This window comes from Orcinus orca, chromosome 10, assembly GCF_937001465.1.
Source record: "Orcinus orca chromosome 10, mOrcOrc1.1, whole genome shotgun sequence".
Lineage (NCBI taxonomy): Eukaryota > Metazoa > Chordata > Mammalia > Artiodactyla > Delphinidae > Orcinus > Orcinus orca.
The window spans coordinates 32564110-32582779 of record NC_064568.1 but is presented as its reverse complement, the minus strand read 5'-3'; the positions used below and the strand labels follow the sequence as shown (position 1 = coordinate 32582779).

General features: G+C 40.4%; 1 protein-coding gene across 5 annotated transcripts in view; it reads right to left on the bottom strand.

Moving 5' to 3' along the window:
• The window catches only part of ERC2 (ELKS/RAB6-interacting/CAST family member 2), a 962057-nt gene that overhangs the window by 917909 nt on the left and 25478 nt on the right, over positions 1-18670 (bottom strand). For all 5 annotated transcript variants that reach the window (XR_004482334.2, XR_007479446.1, XR_004482336.2 and 2 more), the window contains exon 2: positions 12452-13248. Coding sequence is in view for 1 of the 5 variants with exons in the window: in XM_049715281.1 (XP_049571238.1) it covers positions 12452-13108 (657 nt within the window). In the remaining 4 variants the exon portion in view is untranslated. The remainder of the gene's footprint in view (positions 1-12451; positions 13249-18670) is intronic.

Sequence of the window (18670 nt, the reverse complement as noted above, 5' to 3'; positions counted from 1 at the left end):
TTTTTAGATAATATGTGCTCAGGAGCCAATATTTTTTAGAACTCAAGCTAACTGTTACACCTTAGAATAGAAGACGTCAGATTATAACATGCCTAGTTCTAAAAGTCTACAGATACTATCACCAAAATTTCAACCAGTTTGGAGACCCAAGTGTCAATGAGACTAAGGAAGTTTACAAACAGTGGAGAATTTTTTAAAGTTCCATACAGGATGCAATCTGACATTATGTAAAGAAGCCATATGGGTTCCACGAAGATAAGATAGCATGAACCTGGTATCAGTCAATACTACTTCTGGAATTTCTGCAGTGGGCAAAATCACAGCCAGGGATCGACAAGATGGGTGTGATGGTCAAGAGATTCCAGAGGGCTTACTGAAATAGCTAGTTATAGACAGAGGTAACAGTAGTTAACTTTCTTTGATTGGTCTTGGTCTTCCTAATAACTGAAATAAGGCCATCTCCCAATTATATGTTGCACAAACATATTTCCCAGAAATAGCTGCCCATTCCTCCTTACCACCTTACCCACAGGCTCCCTTGATAGAGAATCTACCCAACATGCCCTTTCTCAAAGAGACTCTCCATAGTTCTTCTGGGGGTGGGGCATGGGAAGGGGGCCACAGAGCTCATGACTCCTTTGGCCACAGCTGACTGGATCTAGAGCAGACTCTTATTCAAGTTGGGCCAATCCGATTATTGTTTCTCTGAATTCAAAATTGAAATAGAGAAACTATGCAGTATCTATTGAGCACTTGAATGGAGAAGACATGTATGCTTTCCTTTAGTGGCCACTTTTTCACAAGCAACATATAAAAACAGATACTGAGAGAGAAATGAGAGAGTGAGAGACTTTGTCCCTATTCCTGATCATTTTCCAACTAACTCAATTCCAGCCCCCCAAGACACCTGGCTATCCTACTTACCCTTAGAGTCTGGGAGGAACTCTTATGTGTTCCTAGTAAATCCCCCATTTTTTTCCTTCAGCATTCTTGAATGTGTTTCTGCTACTTGCAACTATATTCTCCCTTAACCAAGAAGTGATGGAATGAATCAGTAAATAAATGAGCTGGATTCTCAAAGAAGACAAAGAAGAGGTTTTATAGGGCAAAGTTGCTAAGAAAGGCAGAAATCAGGAATGCTGGGACCCAAGAGGGGAAGATCTGACTTTCAGAGACAAGATTTGGAACAATACAAAAGATAATTCCTGAATAGGTGTGAGCATCCCAGTGAGGTCAGAAATTACTTGAAGAGGAAGCTGAGAGATGCCAGTTGAGGGACTCCTGGGTCAGGAGGCCATCTATATACCCTGAAGTTCTTGAAGATGGAGACAAGGTCAGGAAAATTCTAACTGGGTTAATGAAACCATCCTCATAGGGGTCCAATAATCCATAAAAAAAGAGCTTCCCCATTCCTGAAGCTCTGCTCTTGTGGACCCAGCAAATTTGTCAAAATCATAACCACCTTAAAGGATCTGCTGGTCCTTTAATGAGCATCCTAAGAGATAATCTCTCTCTGCCACCTGTGGTTTTAATTTTCCAGCCAGTCCTGGAGTTGCTTCCTCTCAGCCTTCTGGATGGCTTTCCAAGATAGGAGTGTTCCTTTGGCATTCTCCCCTGTTTATTCACTTGACAAGAACGTATTTGCTCCTTCCTGCTTGCTCTCTATCCTCTGTTGCTCCCAGCAACACGCTCCCTTCCTCATTCTTGCTTTCCATCCTTTCTGTATACCTCCTTGACAACATCCTTAAGATACTGTCAGGGAGCACACTACTACTTACACTCTGTATTAGGTCTTCCACTTCAGCACCGAATTCCCTGGTTTTTAAGCAAATCTGTTGTTTTCCCTTTCAAGACAGTGGGAACACAATTTTGGAGCTAGGCATACCTGAGATTCAAATCCCAGCTCTCTTTAATGGTGAGACCTCAGGCAGACCACTTAATCTCTCTGTGCCTTGTTTCTCATCTGTAAAATGGGGATGCCACATGTCTTGCAGGGCTGTTGAGCTCATGCACGTGGAAAGCAACTAGTAAGTTCCTGGTACATAGCAGGAGCTCAGAAATGCTTATCCAGGGCTTCCCTGGTGGCGCAGTGGTTGAGAGTCCGCCTGCCGATGCAGGGGACACGGGTTCGTACCCTGGTCCGGGAGGATCCCGCATGCCACGGAGCGGCTGGGCCCGTGAGCCATGGCCGCTGAGCCTGTGCGTCTGGAGCCTGTGCTCCGCAACGGGAGAAGCCACAGCAGTGGGAGGCCCGCAGACCGCAAAAAAAAAAAAAAAAAATGCTTATCCAACCTCCCTTTCAAGATCAATGTGAGACAGAAACAAAAAGCACCATAAAAGGTCAGTGTAAAAAATAAGTTTCATTTTCTTTACAGGTTGTCCATCTCCTTATAAGACTGATCTCTATTTACCAAATGTCTACATCTAAAAGAATTCAAGGTATTTGAAAAGTCATGGTTACTAGTCCAGGTCAAGTTTTTTTAAAGACATCTTTCACAATTCTTTCCCACACAATGCTGAGTCGTTTTGCCTTTTAAATCATTATTTTTACCTAAATATATAAATTCTGATCATCACTTCACAAAGTGACTAAATTGAGTACAGGCAAAGAATCAAGAAAGATGAAAATATAGTAACCATCCAATTAACTCAGGGTTTCTCAACCTTGCATCTATTGACACTGTTGGACAGATAATATGGCGGGGGTGGGAGGAGTCTACACATGCATTGTAGGACGTTTAGCAGCATGCCTGGCGCCTACCCACTAGATTCCAGCAGCATACCCCACCCAGTTGCAACAACCAAATGTCCCCAGACGTGGTCAAATGTGCCCTGGGGGGCAAAATTGCCCCCAGTTGAGAAACACTAGGTTAATTTGATCAATGTATATTGCAGAGTCAGATAGTACAAGCCCAGCTATGGGTTTATAAGACAGGAAGTAGCTGCTTAAGTCATTACTTCTTCTCTCCAGAATATTCCTACTGAAAAAACAAAATGGCTGCATGTCACTTCCAAGATACAATCAAATGCTGGCTTCACAGAAAAATAGAGAAGAAATTGCACGTGCCAGAATTCTGTTTGTCAGGCTGCTCTAGCTCTTGGCTGCATGCCCACATTCTGCCTAAAACCTACTTCCCAAACTTTTGAGAATGCTTTCCACAGCTTTCAGAACCTGACCTTTAGAGCAGCTTTATCTATGTGTGTGTGAAATAGATTTACAATTTTCTCTACTCCTGCAAAGCCAAACCACTTATTGAGTCCAAATGCCAACTGGGGATGGTGGGAATTTGCACACAGATGTCAGTGGACTCCAAAATAACAACACAGGAGCTCCACCTGCAACTAATTATAGAAACTGAAATTGCACTCTGGCCAGAAGAGGCCAGGTTCAGAACCCACCCCATCTGCTTTGGACGATAAAATCACTCTGTTACTTCTTCTCCTGTCAATATAGACTTGCTTCTTAAATTCCTCTGAGGATGTTGTCTATAGGGAATTTTATTAGGCAGTGAATACTTTGGGGGTGACCAATTCCCTCTGCCTTCCCTTCCCAGAGCTTGGTTTCAATAAGTGCCTTCAGCACAAGTGAGACTAAAATAATCTATTCATTGAAATATTCCAAAATGTTTTCTTTGGTTGATTGTGTGCTGTTGCTATCCCATAGCCAAAATAAAGTGATCCAGAGAGAAAATGGAAGATGGAAGTCATTTAGTTCTCCCAAGGTCTGGCATGCAAGAATGTTTATTTTCTTCCCATTAGCCAAGTCTTTCATAAGAAAACCTGGGAATAAAAATCTGTAAGGCTACAAATGCAGTGCACATGGCTGATCCTAGGGCTGACTGCAAGAGATTACTGAGGCAAAAATCAGCTGACATCTGTGACAAAGATGTATCGCTCACTTCAAATCATTCTCCTACATTCTGGCAAACAAAGAAATCAACTGTTGGATCCGTGCCATCTCATCTATCTTCAGAACCAAAGGAAGTTTTCACCTACCGACAAAAGGCATTTAAAATTGTGGTTTCAGTCTAAGTAGGGCATTGCCTAAGTCTGGACCAAAGTTTTTCCACCTTTCTGGAAAGGTGGACAAAAGCTACTATTCTCTGAAGAGCTGAGGAAGACTATTTCAAGACGAAGAAGATGAAATTTTTTTTTTCTTCTAAGATTCAGCATTCCAAGTTATGTTGTGGTACCAAACTAGTTCATATTCCCTAGTTCTAAATCCATGTGCCTATGTAACATTGGGCAAAACACACACAGGCACTCGCTCTTCAAATCAGAGTTAAAGTGAAAAAACTTACAGATATGACATATGATTGACTTCTTAATTTCTCAAATCTCTTGATATGACTTACAAGCTCTTAGGACATTTGGAGAAAGAGGGTGACTAAGGACAGCTCAAGTCAGCGCAGTGGACACCTGCTTTTGTCCTAGAGCATCCCTTCACCCTTCATGTCAGTTTCTTTAGAGAATTGCTCCTCTCCCAATGCCTGCAGTTCTAATAGGTCACCAGTCATGGTAACCCCTTCTCACATACCTGTCCCCTGCCACCACACACACTCACTAAGTCCTGGAGAAAGAATATAACCAAGGCAGGACCAAAGTCCTTCCATAAATTTTCTAAATGATAAATGAAGATACAGGGATCTCTTACAGCTTCAATTATGACCTACCACACGAAGGAGAAAATGAGGCTCACACGTACAGGCAGATATTGAGAACCAGAAATGAAGCAATGGGGAGAGACAAAGTCCTGCTACAGTTTGAGGCCCTGGATCCAGTCAACCCCAAGCTCCATACCTGAGCCTTTCTGCAATTTCATTGCAGGAACTAATAAATTTCCATTTTCGCTTATACGGGCTAGCAGTAGCATTCGTGTCACTACTTAAGAGTATTTCCCAATACCATTAGTAAGTAGGTTTCTTCATTCTCATGTGTAAGGTCCTTTAAGGTCTCATTTCACCTCACCGAAATGCACCTATTTTTATGGTTATGATGACTGGTGATAATTAGAATAATAATTAACAGTTCATGATTTTCTATGTTTTACCAGTTAGGAAGGTACTAAGCTGCAAGTAATAGGATACCCAACCAGCAGTGACTTAAACAACTGGGGGTTTATTTTCTCACATGACTAGAAGTCTGGAGGCAGGCCATTGCTGGGGCTGGTGCAACTGCTCAGAGATGGTAAGACATATGTCTCTATGCTTTTCTTGTCCTTCCTTCCATGGTTACTAACAGGCAACATATTGACACTAAAGACAGAAAGAAGGAGGAAGGAGCACTGCTGGTGACATTTATTCCTTTATCAGGAAAATAAAAGTTTGCCTAGAATCTCCCAGATTTCCACTTGAGTTTCATTGGTCAGTCACCTCAGGAAGGGGAGGAGGAGCCTGAAGGTGAGCCACTAACCAGGCATCATTAGGATATTAGAAGGCCCAGCCACTGAAGGAAACTTTGACCACACTGAAAGGGTTCATCCACTTCAGAAGTCTCAAACTTAATGTCACAATTCCAGAGCTGCTCTTAAAGAAGTCTTTCCCAAAGTATGGCCTTTATACCCTTAGTTCTAGGAATATTTATAGTTTGTGACAGATAGGATTTGTATATATATATATATATGTATATATTCACTTCACTCCCTTTCTGCTTTGCAGGGAGTAGATTTCCCTGACCCCACTGACTTTGGACTTGGCCACATAACATGCTTTAGTCAACAGGATGTTAGTGGACATGATGCAAGCAGAGGCGTTAAATGCATCTATGTGGTTTGGTTGGATCACTTGGTGTCTGTGATCCACCATCAGAAGATAAAGCCCTGAATAGCTGCTGTTCCAAAGAGAATGAGGAAACACGTGGAACGTACCTGAATCCCACTTTCAGCCTAGAGCCTGGTGCTCAGAGTCCAGACCTGCCCAACTAAGTTGCAGCCAACCTGTAAATGTGTAAGGGAGAGGTAAATGCTTATCTTCTTAAGCTAGCAGGTTTTGGTATGGCTTGTTAGACAGCATTACTGCAGCAATAGCTGCCTAATACATAAATGCTCAGTTTAAGATAAAGTTTCATGGTCAAGTAAGTTTGGGAAATTGCTGGGTTAAGCAAGTTTAATAAATATGTTTAACTGCAAGAGTTAGAGCATTTCACATGCTGATATGTTATATTAGTCTGCTAAGACTACCAAAACAAAGTACCACAAACTGGGTGGTTTAAACAATAGAAATTTATTGTCTCGCAGTTCTGGAGGCCAGAAGTTCGAGATCAAGGTGTCAGCAGGGTTCTTCCTTCTCAGGACTGTGAGGGAAGGATCCGTTCCAGGCGTATCTCTTTGGCTTATAGATGGCCATCTTCACTCTGTCTCTTCCACTGGTCTTCTCTCTGTGCATGTCTATGCCTGTGTCCAAATTTCTCCTTTTAATGAGGACACCAGTCATATTGGATTAGGCCCACCCTAAGGACCTCATTTTAACTTGATTACCTCTGTAAAGACCTTATTTCCAAATAAAGTCACATTCTGAAGTACTGAGGGTTAAGACCCCAACATATCTTTTTTTAGGGGGGACAGAATTCAACCCAAAATATAGTGTTTGAATTTCTAGGAGAGGAGTATCTAGTATGTAGTGTCTTAAGTTTATTTGACCAGAAGATCCCCTTTGGAAAGTGTCATTTCCCTGGACACGCTTTGGAAACCTGGCTTTGAGGGATCCATGGATCTCAGAGTAGTAGAAGGAATGGTGCCCAAAAGAAGATATAGGGATAAGACAGATCTGAGTAGTGAATATATTTAAGTACCACCCACAAACCTGATGGGACACGACTCTCCAGGGATAAGCCCTTGATCTCATAAACACTCAGTACTCAAGGTTACTGCAGCTGCATTTAACTGTCAATGGACACCCCTTCACAATGCAGCTGCCTCACCACCTTTTCAGCAGGAGATAGAATTAATTCTGTCACCCACTTCCAACTGGTACAACTCTTCATATCTGGACACTCACAGTGAAATGAATATTTTAGAACAGAGTTGAATGACCTCTGTTGAAATGGCCCTGCAGTTATATAAATAAAAGAAAAAATAATAATGAAGGAAACACGGAAATGTGATCCACCTCGACCTTTTCAAGTTACAGGCTCAAAATGAGAATCAATAAATCATATATGAAACTAGCTCTAAAACTCATCAAAAACCCTTATTAATATTGATTTAGAGTAGATTATTTTCTATTGTGTTAAGCCAGAAATAGAAATTATCACATAACCATTGCTTAAAAGCCATAACATTCCCCAGACAGGTTTACTTACACTTCTTAGGTTACGTTTCCCAGTGACCTTGTCCCACTTCTGCACACACGAGATGGGTAAATGTTAGATCTAGTACAATCTTCCAGAGTATGATGCTATTTATATTCATGAAGATCCTTGACTAGCCATGCATGAATTAGGAAAATGTCTAAAAACTGCTTTATGTACGCCTAATTTGGAAAAAATAATCCAATAAAAATACAAAGTTTGGGACTTCCCTCGTGGCGCAGTGGTTAAGAATCCGCCTGCCAATGCAGGGGACACGGGTTCGAGTCCTGGTCCAGGAAGATCCCACATGCCACGGAACAACGAAGCCCACGCACCACAACTACTGAGCCTGTGCTCTAGAGCCAGCGAGCCACAACTACTGAGCCCACGTACCACAACTACTGAAGCCCGTGCGCCTAGAGCCTGTGCTCCGCAATGAGAAGCCACCGCAATGAGAAGCCCGTGCACCACAACGAAGAGTAGCCCCCACTCGCCACAATTAGAGAAAGCCCGCACTCAGCAATGCAGACCCAACACAGCCAAATATAAATAAATAAATAATAATTTTAAAAATACAAAGTTAATAATTGCATTAAAAATCCAGGGATATGAAAAGTTAATAACCTATATGCACAAAACTGCAAGATATAAGTCCTTATGAACTTTCTGAAAATGTGTTTTCTCTCTCTGATCTCCATTGTATGGGTAAATAGAATGGGGTTGTAAAGAAAAGACCACCATATCATCTTTTAGAGAAAAACGGGTCACTTAACTTCCCCATACACAGTTGCATTCTCTTGCCCCCAACATCCACTCTAACCCCACAGGCCATTAAAAATAAAAAGAGGACTACCTCAAGTGGCAGCCTAACATCTATTCTAAATCTTTTCTCCTCATCTCTCCCCAAATCAGTCTACAGGTGTGACATTGACAGCACGAGACTCCACCCCACTCTTCCTCCAACAAGAAAATACATCGTGAAGCAAAAAGCTCAAGTGCTGGAATACAGATAACTCCACATCCATGCACTCTGGTTTCTGCAAACAAACCAAAAATTCCACACATCAGTACTGCAACTTAGTATCCCAAATGTATTTCTATATATGCAGATCTTTGTGGCTGAGAAGTAGGGCCTTGAAGAGAACCTAGGAAGTGTGAATGGGAAGGGGGTCTGGGGTGGAATATCCATCCAGGAACCTGGGCATCTACCCTTCACACATAAGAAATTCGGTCATAGCCACCTACCCATTGGCTCCAAGGTCTGTACTTCCTTTAACACAGGGCGGGTGTTCAACATCCTCCCTTAGATCTGGAGTTGGGTTCAGCTTCCTCTGACAGAACCAAAAGGACTTCAAAATATACCGCAAAGGAATTGATGAATGGGAGACCTCTGTAACACTGCACATAAGGGTGAAAGGTCTGTGCCTGTGATCCATTAAATTCACAGAACTATGAATTTCATATACAAGAGCATTCAAATATCCTCACCTCCACACTATAATGGACCTGCTTCCCATTTCTATTCACATAGCACAATTCAAATCATTTTAGATCACCTGAATTTAGTTAGTGAAATTCTAATTATCCAAATACCCCCTGGTAGAACTACATTTGTTGTTGTGGTTGTTAAGAAACCACAATCAAGTGTTGTTTCTCTCTTTTACATTCTTTTCTTCCATACAGAAAAGTTTAAGAAGAAATAAATTCCTAATTAAGAACAAAAATCATAATTAAACTAAATTACATTCTTAATCATTCTATCAAAACTAGTCATGTTTTTCACCTAACATATGAAGTGTGATCTTCCTATCATACTAAGATTCTATTCATAGATCAGTGATCCTATAAGGAGGTAGTAAGCATAAAGTTAAGATCTTACATGTTGGCATAAAATAGACCAAAGCCTTAAAGCCCAGCTCTGTCACTTACCAGCTGTGTGAACTTGGGCAAGCTGCTTATTCTCTCTACATTTATTTTTAATCTGTAAAATGAGAAAAAATCTAGCACCTACCTCAGATGATTGATGCAAACACTAAATAAGATGATGTACACAAAGCTCTAAGCACAATGCCTAGTACACAGTAAGCCCCCAACTGATGTCTACTGATTGCAGTAGCAGTAATAATAGAAACAGCAGCAACGGCAGAACTCTGGATTCTTCCTCAAACTTTATTTCATCTCGCTCCACTTTCTGACAAATATAAAAACTCCACTGGTAGAAATTTTTAGTGCTCCTTCATATCTGACTCTCCTCTCCTTCCTGGAAAGAAGAGAGGACTACACCTCACACCCCCTTGCATTTGTGTCACTTCCAGTCCAAGGAACTGAGAAGCCAATGTGCCACCACAGGCACTCTTTTCCTCTGCTGTAGCAACACTTGAAGCCACGTGCCAAGATGAGGAAAGCCTAGATCCTGAGTCACTGCCTGGAGGAGAGCTGCCCTGGCGAGTCACTTGACCTGCTTCATAACTTCAGGTGAATAAGAAATAAATCTCTGATGGGTTAAGCCACTGAGATTTGAGGTCTGTTGATTACTGCAGCAGGATCGACCCTATTCTGACCAACAGGTATTCATATACCCCTGAAAGGGATCCTGATATACTTCTGTGGGGGGGGGGGCACTTCAGTTTTTTTAAATACCTTGCTTTTTGTCAATTTTTATATTCTTTACTTTGTAATACTACTTCATATTGCAAGTAAATTGACTTTTCAAAATCTCCATGCCTCTTCCTCCTTTTATATTTTTAACCTAAAAAAGAAAATAATTATAGTTTACTTATATTTAATATACAGATTAAGACTAGGGCTTTCACTGGGTCATATGTTGCATAGTCATATGTCACCCACAGTAACCAAGGTAGCCTGTGATCATAGTAGGTTCCAGAACAAGGAAGAGGTTCCCTCAAATATTCACTTACTTCTGGCTAAGGTAACATGAGACAGTTAAGTGGAATTGTGGATATTACCTGCTTTAAACTGAACTATGTCTTACAAAATAGACAAGGCGCTTAAAATGTTTTTAGTCAAAGCAAAAAGGTTTTGTGTGTCGTTAAAATGTACCTCAATAAATTATTTATTTTATTTTTTCTTTTCCATATTAATTCTTTCTGAATGTCAAAGAAGAAACATAATATATTGGCACAGTAGCACATTGTGTAATTTATAAATAAATATACATGTGTAAGTAGGGATCTGTGCTCAAAAATTTTTTTAATGATAAAACCATAAGAAACAAGTAATTTTGCAGCTGACAGTTTTAAAAATGGCTTCCAAACTTTTTGTCATTGCTTGCATCATTCCTAAACTGCTTTAACCATTTTCCAAAACAACTAAAAAAGGAAGAAAACCAGTACAGAACTGGGGAAATGGACTTCATAAACCAGCAAAGTCAGAAAAAAGCAGAAATGATAGTGAAGGGCATTGATTTGACTTAGGAATGAAGAACAAAGCTTTCTGTTCCAACCAAAAATCATATTTCCACATCTGAAAACCAGCAAAGGCTCTGTCAGATAATCAAAGGGATAAGGTGATTGCTTTCTGCACATAGAAGGAAAACGAAGAGCAGATTCTCAGATAATCAAAGGGATAAGGTGATTGCTTTCCGCACATAGAAGGAAAACGAAGAGCAGATTCTCATACAGATCAGAAATGCTTCTACAAACGCTTGGACTCCAAAGGGGTGGCAGCCAGGGAAACAGATAGAAGGCAGCAGATGACCCCAAGAAAGGCAGAGAGCTTCCTTAGGACAGCATCAGGACCAACTATCAGAGAATGACTAGTTCAGCCAAGTTAAAATTACCTCCAGCTTCTACAGAAAGTTAAATGACATCTGGGAATTTTTTCCAGCCAAATGGCACAACAGCCTCTACTTCCCATCTCTTAACATTTATCTCACTGCTAATAAGAGGTGAAGCTGGGATATAAACCCAGGCATGTCTTACTCCAAAGCCCCTATGAACAGCAGCATATAAATGAGCCTCACGGTATAGGTAGGATTTGAAAATGAAGACTAGCTGGGACTGAACAAAAAGAGGCAGGGAGAGGGGATGCTGAGAAGGCCACGAATGGAAAGGAACAGAAGGGAAAGGAGGTGGGAAACTTTGAGTATGTGCAAGAATTACCAAGTGGTAGTGCAGGTAGCACAGAAGATGTGGAAGGAGGTGGTATGAGATAAGACTGGAAAGGCTGGCTCAGGCATTCCAGTAGAAGGTACTGTAGGCTCAGCCAGAGGTACACTTCATTCTGGAGGCAATGAGTAATTATTGAGAGCTTTAAAGCAGGAGAATGGCATAACTGCAGGTAGACAATGGGAAAACTAATCTTGCTATGACATGGAAGATGGATCAAAAAAGAGTAAGCACATAGTAGGTGCTTAATTAATATTGAATGAATAAAGGTAGAAAGACCAGGTTAAAATTTATTGTGTTTCTCTAACATGACATCAAACCCATCCTATCCAATCCCATTTAATATTGTTCAGTTTGCTATTTAGTGAACCAACTTCCCTCATTCTAGAAGGAAATGTTGCTGGTGCATTAAAAAAAAAATCAATTCACCAGTCAAATGTGGCCCTCTAAATGTTGCTGTTAAAGTGTCTACTCTTGGGCTTCCCTGGTGGCGCAGTGGTTGAGAGTCCGCCTGCCAATGCAGGGGACGTGGGTTCGTGCCCCGGTCCGGGAGGATCCCACATGCCGCGGAGTGGCTGGGCCCGTGAGCCATGGCTGCTGAGCCTGCGCGTCCAGAGCCTGTGCTCCGCAACGGGAGAGGCCACAGCAGTGAGAGGCCCACGTACCGCCAAAAAAAAAGTGTCTACTCTTGCAAAAATCAACGTTTTCCTCTTCTATTCAGAAGGAAGTACATCTGAGCTGCTCTTGTGACTACTGAAAAAGAAAACAAAAATAACCAAGTATAAAGTTAGCCAATGAGGAGTGATCCCCCCTCTTCCGCAACAATGTGAAAAGGTTATTGGAAAACAAGGAGATCACAAGCTGTAACCTTATATTTCCTATGCCCTCTGCTAGTCTCCGAGTCAAACACGTACTAAGCCATAGCTATCTTGATGATGCCAAACTTTCTTCTGCACAGGCCGTGGTACCATCTGCAAACCATCAACTACTCCGTGAGAAGCCAAGGCTGAAAAACACTGAGATGAGTCATAACCTACCTGATTTTCTTCATGGGAAACCCTCATCTGCTCCTTGAGGACAGACATCCGGGCTGCCTCTTCTTTCCTCAAGACTCTCTCCTTCTTGAGCTCAGGACTCCAGAAAGTCTTAATACTGTTCATGGAAGACCCCAACTTGCTGTCCTTGATGTCTAACTCTTTCCGGAGGAGGTCATTCTCTCTCTGAAGTTCCTTGAGCTGGGCTTGAAGGTCCAACATTGTGCTATCCCTTACCTGCCTCAACATGGAGGGGACCTGGTGGTGGTGATGATGGGATGAGCTGGTCAGACCACCATGTTGATCCGTGTATGAAAGGACATCTGTGTGGGAAAGTCCAGCAGAGGCAATATTGGGACTACTCCCCATAGCTGTGACTCGGCCTCCATATACAGCTCGATTTGTGGCCCTTCCCAGAGTCATGGTGCCCTTTGGGTAAGTTGTTGAAGCCACCCCCTCATGATCACTCAGATACATGGGTCCAGACGTAGCATAGGCTGCATTAAGGGACTGGATATTCTCCATGGACAGAGTCTTGCCTGTTCCTCCACCTCCCCCACTACTTGTTCTTCGGTGGCCCAAACGAGGAGACCTTGGCAAACGAGGAGATCTGGAAGGGCTACCTTCCAGATTGGTGATTGTTCTTGCACTTCCATACATTTTTCTTCTATTATGAGGTGCTACAGAAGAGAAGGAATGCTATACTAAGTTGGAGATTAAGCCAATATTTCCACTGTTGGCCAGAATTTTCACTGCATTCTTTTCATAGTCTGTACCAGAAAATGCATCCAATCAGAGATCTGAAAAATGAGAAAAAAAGATAATCAAAAACAAATTTCTTTAGAACTCTGTTAATTGCATTATATTTTTAAAATATGTATACAGATGATACATTGATGATGATGGAGTCACACCTATGCTTATTTAAAAATAATAGTGACCCCAAACTTTTACTTACTACACGTAAACATTTTGTAAACTCCCCCCAACCCTGCTCCCAAGCAAGGTGAAAAGTTCTCAGAGCAAAAAAGAAGCTCATTTTTCCTTAAGAAAATGAAGCTCTGCATTTCAGTCTGTGCTAAGTGACAGTTGGGACCTCCAGAAAAATTCACCATAGGATTCGTTACCATAGAGACCCTAGCTATAAAATACTCCATCCTAGGGACATGACCCCCATACACAAGTGGCTTGACAGTGACTCTGAGAAGTTGTTGCTTCTTAGGATGTCAAATAATAGTCAAGCAGGCTGTTACCTCCCTTTCCTGTAACCATTACAGACAATACTAATCCATCACAGTTCTCTTTCCCACAAAATCCAGAACTCTTCTCAACACAACACTCTAGATGGTTTACCAATCAACTGGTATTGACACGTGAGTCGGAACCTATTGGCCATCTTGGAGCTAGAAGAAAAAGGTGGCTCAACCAACAAGTCTCCTATACATATAGCCAGATTCTAAATGCTATCACCAAGGAACATGGCAGTCCTGTCTCTTTCCCCTTTCATACACATCTTTCAGGCTAGTGCTTTGAGAATTTTTTCCAGTTTGGTTGACATAAATATTCATATTAACCACTCTACAACTGTACAGAAATGGCACAGGGAAACAGTCCCCCATGTCAGAGTTCCTGGTCCCACAACACCTAGAGAAAAGCTCCCTGTCATAGTTACTCAAGTACTTTGGTGCAGATTACGTAGCTAGGGCTACAGGATTGTGCTTATCCCTTCAGTGTTAGGATCCAAATGGCCTTAATGGGGTGCATCACGGCCTCCTGGTCTTCCTCTTAGGGTATGTTTAGTGTTCTTTCTTTTGCTTCAGCTTTTAAACACTAAGACCACAGATTTTGGAGAGGGGCCAACCGAGGTTCAAATATCCATTCTAACACTGACAAGCTGAGTGACCTTAGGCAAATTATTTAACTGTCACATGCTTCCCTTCTCTAATCAATAAAATGTGGGTAAAATCACCTTACTCAGTATTGTGAGAAATAGGTAAGATGATGCTTTTAAAACACCCAGTTTGGTGCCTAGCACAGAATAGTCAATAAATAGTTTTTGTTGGTAGTATCAATAAGTGCATTAATAGCATTATACATCTTTTTTTTACCTGCCTATCATTCATTCTCCCTCAGCTCTCCCATCCCGCCCCACCTTTCTGGTAATACTCCCTATTTCTCTTAGAGAAATTTTTCCCAACTCTCTACCCACAGTTCATCAGGTTTAGGTGAGGCTGACTCCCTCCATTCTATCCTGGAGGGTGCCAGCGGTGAGAACATGACCCAGTCCTGGCCAATCATCATATTCCATCCACCAGACATGATAGCTGGTTTAGGGATAGGCACGTGACCCACATTGGTCCAAAATCACTCCCTATCATGACTTTAGCTGGAATAATTGGGAAAGATAAGCTCTTTTTTAGCTAGAATTACTTGCTTTCAAGATAGAGCTTCTGAGTACTACCATGTGGAAAGTGCTTCTCTGATAAAGAAGCTAACGCAAAGGAAAGCAGAGCCAAACTTTGAATAGTGTGAAATCAAACTGGGTGACATCACTTGAAACCCTGGATCCAGCAGTCACTGACGCTACATCTATCCCTAGGCCATTTTAGCTACATATGCCAGGTAGACTGACTACATTAATGGTCTCAATTCTTTACCCCTTCCTGTATCTGGGTCCTCGGCTGTGCCCTCCCAATCTGACTCTGGGTTCAGTCATGTGACTTGCTTTGGCCAATAATGTGATAGCAAATGGGAAGCAAGCAGAGGCCTGAAATAGCACTTGTGTGTTTACCCTCTTGCTCATTTTCCTCTGCCATGGCAATTAGAACATGCCTAGTCTAGCCTGCTAAAAGATAAGAAACATAAAATAAGAGTCAAGGTATCCTAGCCAATAGCCAGCCAACCCCCAAGACATTTGAGTAAGCCCAGCCAAGATCAGCAGAGCTGCCTAGCAAACAAGCAGCCGACCACAGATGCATGAGTAAGTCCAGCTGACATCCAGTGAGCCCCATACACTCATAGACTAAATACATACTTCTGAGTATGTCACTGATGTTTTGTGGTTGGTTGTTTTGCAGCATTACTGAGGCAACAGAAAACTGATACATTCACCCATAAATTTTCTTTTTTGCTACGTTCAATTCGAATGAGGGTATCTGTCATTTATGCCCTAGAGAGTCCTCTATATAGTATGAAGAAATATTTTGCATACAGCTTTCTCCTAAAACGTCTCTCCAAAGAATTATACACCTGTTCTTAACTAAGGAACTTAGTTTCAAACGTATATGTTTCTCAAAGCTTAATTTTGTTTTCCTTGAAAATATACAAAAATCATTTTGTATCTAAAATTTTTGCATGAATAATCTGTTCTCTAAAAAAAGTGAGTCAACGGTTCCAACAGTAGGAATTCAGTTACAAAAATGATGAGGCAGACAGACAGAAAGTGGAATAATGTGACCATTACAGGAATATTTAACGTTACATAATACATATTACATATGTAATATGTAACGAATATTAATCATGAGATGGAAAGATGCTCATGATATACTAGTAGTGGGGGGAAAAAGTAGACTCAAAAACATTTTTATGGTCAATTCACATTGTAAAACACATATACATACACACTAGCATGCAGAGAAGACTGGAACAACACATATCAAAATGTTAACAGTGATGGGGTTGAAAATGGTTTTCATTTTCTTCCTTTTGTTTATTTGCATGTTCTAAATTTTCTATAATAAAGATCTTTTCCATTGTCTTTTTAGTCTTTATTTATTTCTACTCTGATCTTTGTTATTTTCTTCCTCCTACTAACTTGGGGATTACTTTGTTCTTTTTCTAGTTCCTTGAGGTGTAAAGTTAGGCTATTTTCTGAGACCTTTCTTTTCTCTTAATGTACCTGTTCATCACTATCAACTTAAGAAAATAATTTTTTTCTTCTATAATTCCAATAGTTAAATTAATTGTTATTTTTGCTATGTTTAGAATCTAGGTCCTAGCTAAGCCACTACTTACAGATGTATCTTCCAAGAAGTGATAAAATCTAACTTGTCCTCCTCTCTCTTCTCTTGTGTCTAGAGGCAGACATTTCTGAGGTCCCTAGCCAGGTTTGAAGTCCCAATCCGAATTCAGTAAAATTTACACCCACACAGATTTAATCTGCAGCGATATTACCAGCCCAGCTGGCCAAGGCTTTGGAGAATTGCAACAACCAACAAACAAAAGTGGATTTGCTCCTTCTGGAAATACACACACACACAACATACACATGACATAACATGCACAGATATATTAACTAGCTTGAAATAATGTTTCTTTAAATATTTGCATTCTCCTTTTCTAGGTTTAGTATCGGTAGTTTAGTGTCATAGAATGGATTGAGAAGCTTTCCATTTTTCATATGTTCTGGAACAGTTAGCATAATAAAGACTCTATTCCTGAAATGTTTGGTAGAACATACGCATAAAATTAAATGGGCTTAGTTGCTGATTATCTTTTCGCTTTTTACTATGTTTACTGATCTATTCAGATTTGCTGCCTATTTGGTGTCAATGATCATTAAAATGTTTCTTGAGAAACAGTCTGTTCCATCGAGATTTTTCAGTCTTCCTGGTATTGCTCTGTATAACTTTTCCTTCAAATTTTTAAAATCTCTTCAAGTTATGTCTCCATCTCATTCCTAATGTTGTTTGTATTTTTCTGTTTCTCTTGATGACAATATGACAAATTCTTGTCTATTTTTTAGTGTTTTAAAGATACATTTTTTTCTGTTTTACGATACATTTTACTACAGTTTGTCTTCCATTTCATCAATATCTCTTTATCCTTAATAATTTCTATTTCCTTTGTGTTTAGTTACATTTGCCGTTTTGCACTAAATGTTCATTTATCATCAATCGTATTTTCTGATGAATGCATGTAAGATTACACACACTGGCTGCATATGTTTTATGTATAGAACTCTTCTTTAAACAGCTTTTCTTTTGAAATTTTTTCTACCTCAGGGAATATTCAGGATATATTTAAATGTCAAAGTAGATAGCAGTTTTTGGCTAAAACTTTGTAGTCCTAATGTTATGGCACTGGGATCATAGAACTTAATACATATATCTTCTAATCTTTGAAATTTGTCAAGACTTTCTCAATGGCCCAATAAGTGATTAAAACAACTAATAGATGATACAGAAAATTTTTAAATTCATATATGTGTACAGAAGAAAATGAAAACACTCTCAATTTTGTCACTCATAGACAACCTCTGTTAACAAGTTGATGTCGTTGCTTCCAATTCCTTTTAACTGCGTGTGTATGTATAATTTTAGACAAAATCCTTATTATATTCCATATAAAGTCTTGTACTATCTTTTTCCTCAATGTTTTATTCTTAACATATTTTTCCACTTAACATTAATGCCATAAGATATTTTGATAGAACATGATTTTTAATGGCCATCATAAGTCTCCAAAGATGGCCACCAAAATTCCTCCCCTTCCTGTACAGATTTGTCTCTCCTTCCATTAAGAAATGGATGATATTTCCCTTCTTCTTGAATCTGGGCTGGCTTCATGACAGCTTTGACCAACAGATGCTACAGAAGTGACACTGTTCCAGCTCTGGGCCTATCCTTGAAGAGGCCTAGCAGCTTCTGTTTCTGCTCTCTTAAAAATCAGAGATGTAAGGTTCAAGCCATCCTACTGGAAAGAGAAACCACACAGAAAGGCCCTGGAAGATGAGATACTACATGGAGATAGAGAGACCATGAGAAGGAGAACCGAAGTATCCTAGCCAACAGCCAGCACTAAGATGCCAGACTGGTAAGACAAGCCATCTTGGACCTCAGCCCAGCCCAGCCCAGCTGCCATCTGAAATCAGCTGCATGAGTGACAGTCAACATTATGTGTAACATGAAGGACCACCCAATCAACCCACGTAGTGATGGAAAATAATAAATTGTAGTTTAAAGCCTCCTGAGTTTGGAGGATTTTGGTTGTTGTTTTTACATAGCAAAAGAACTGAAACAGTCACTTAATGTTTCATTGAATGGCTATCTAATCATTTCCTCAACCAATCACCTATTACGTGACACTTACGTAATTTCTTTTTAAAATAAAATTAACATAGTTAATATTCTGACTGATAAAGCTTTGTATACATCTCTTATTAATTCCCTAGGATTAAGTTCTAGAAGTAAAATTTTGAAATTTAAAGGCTCTTGATAC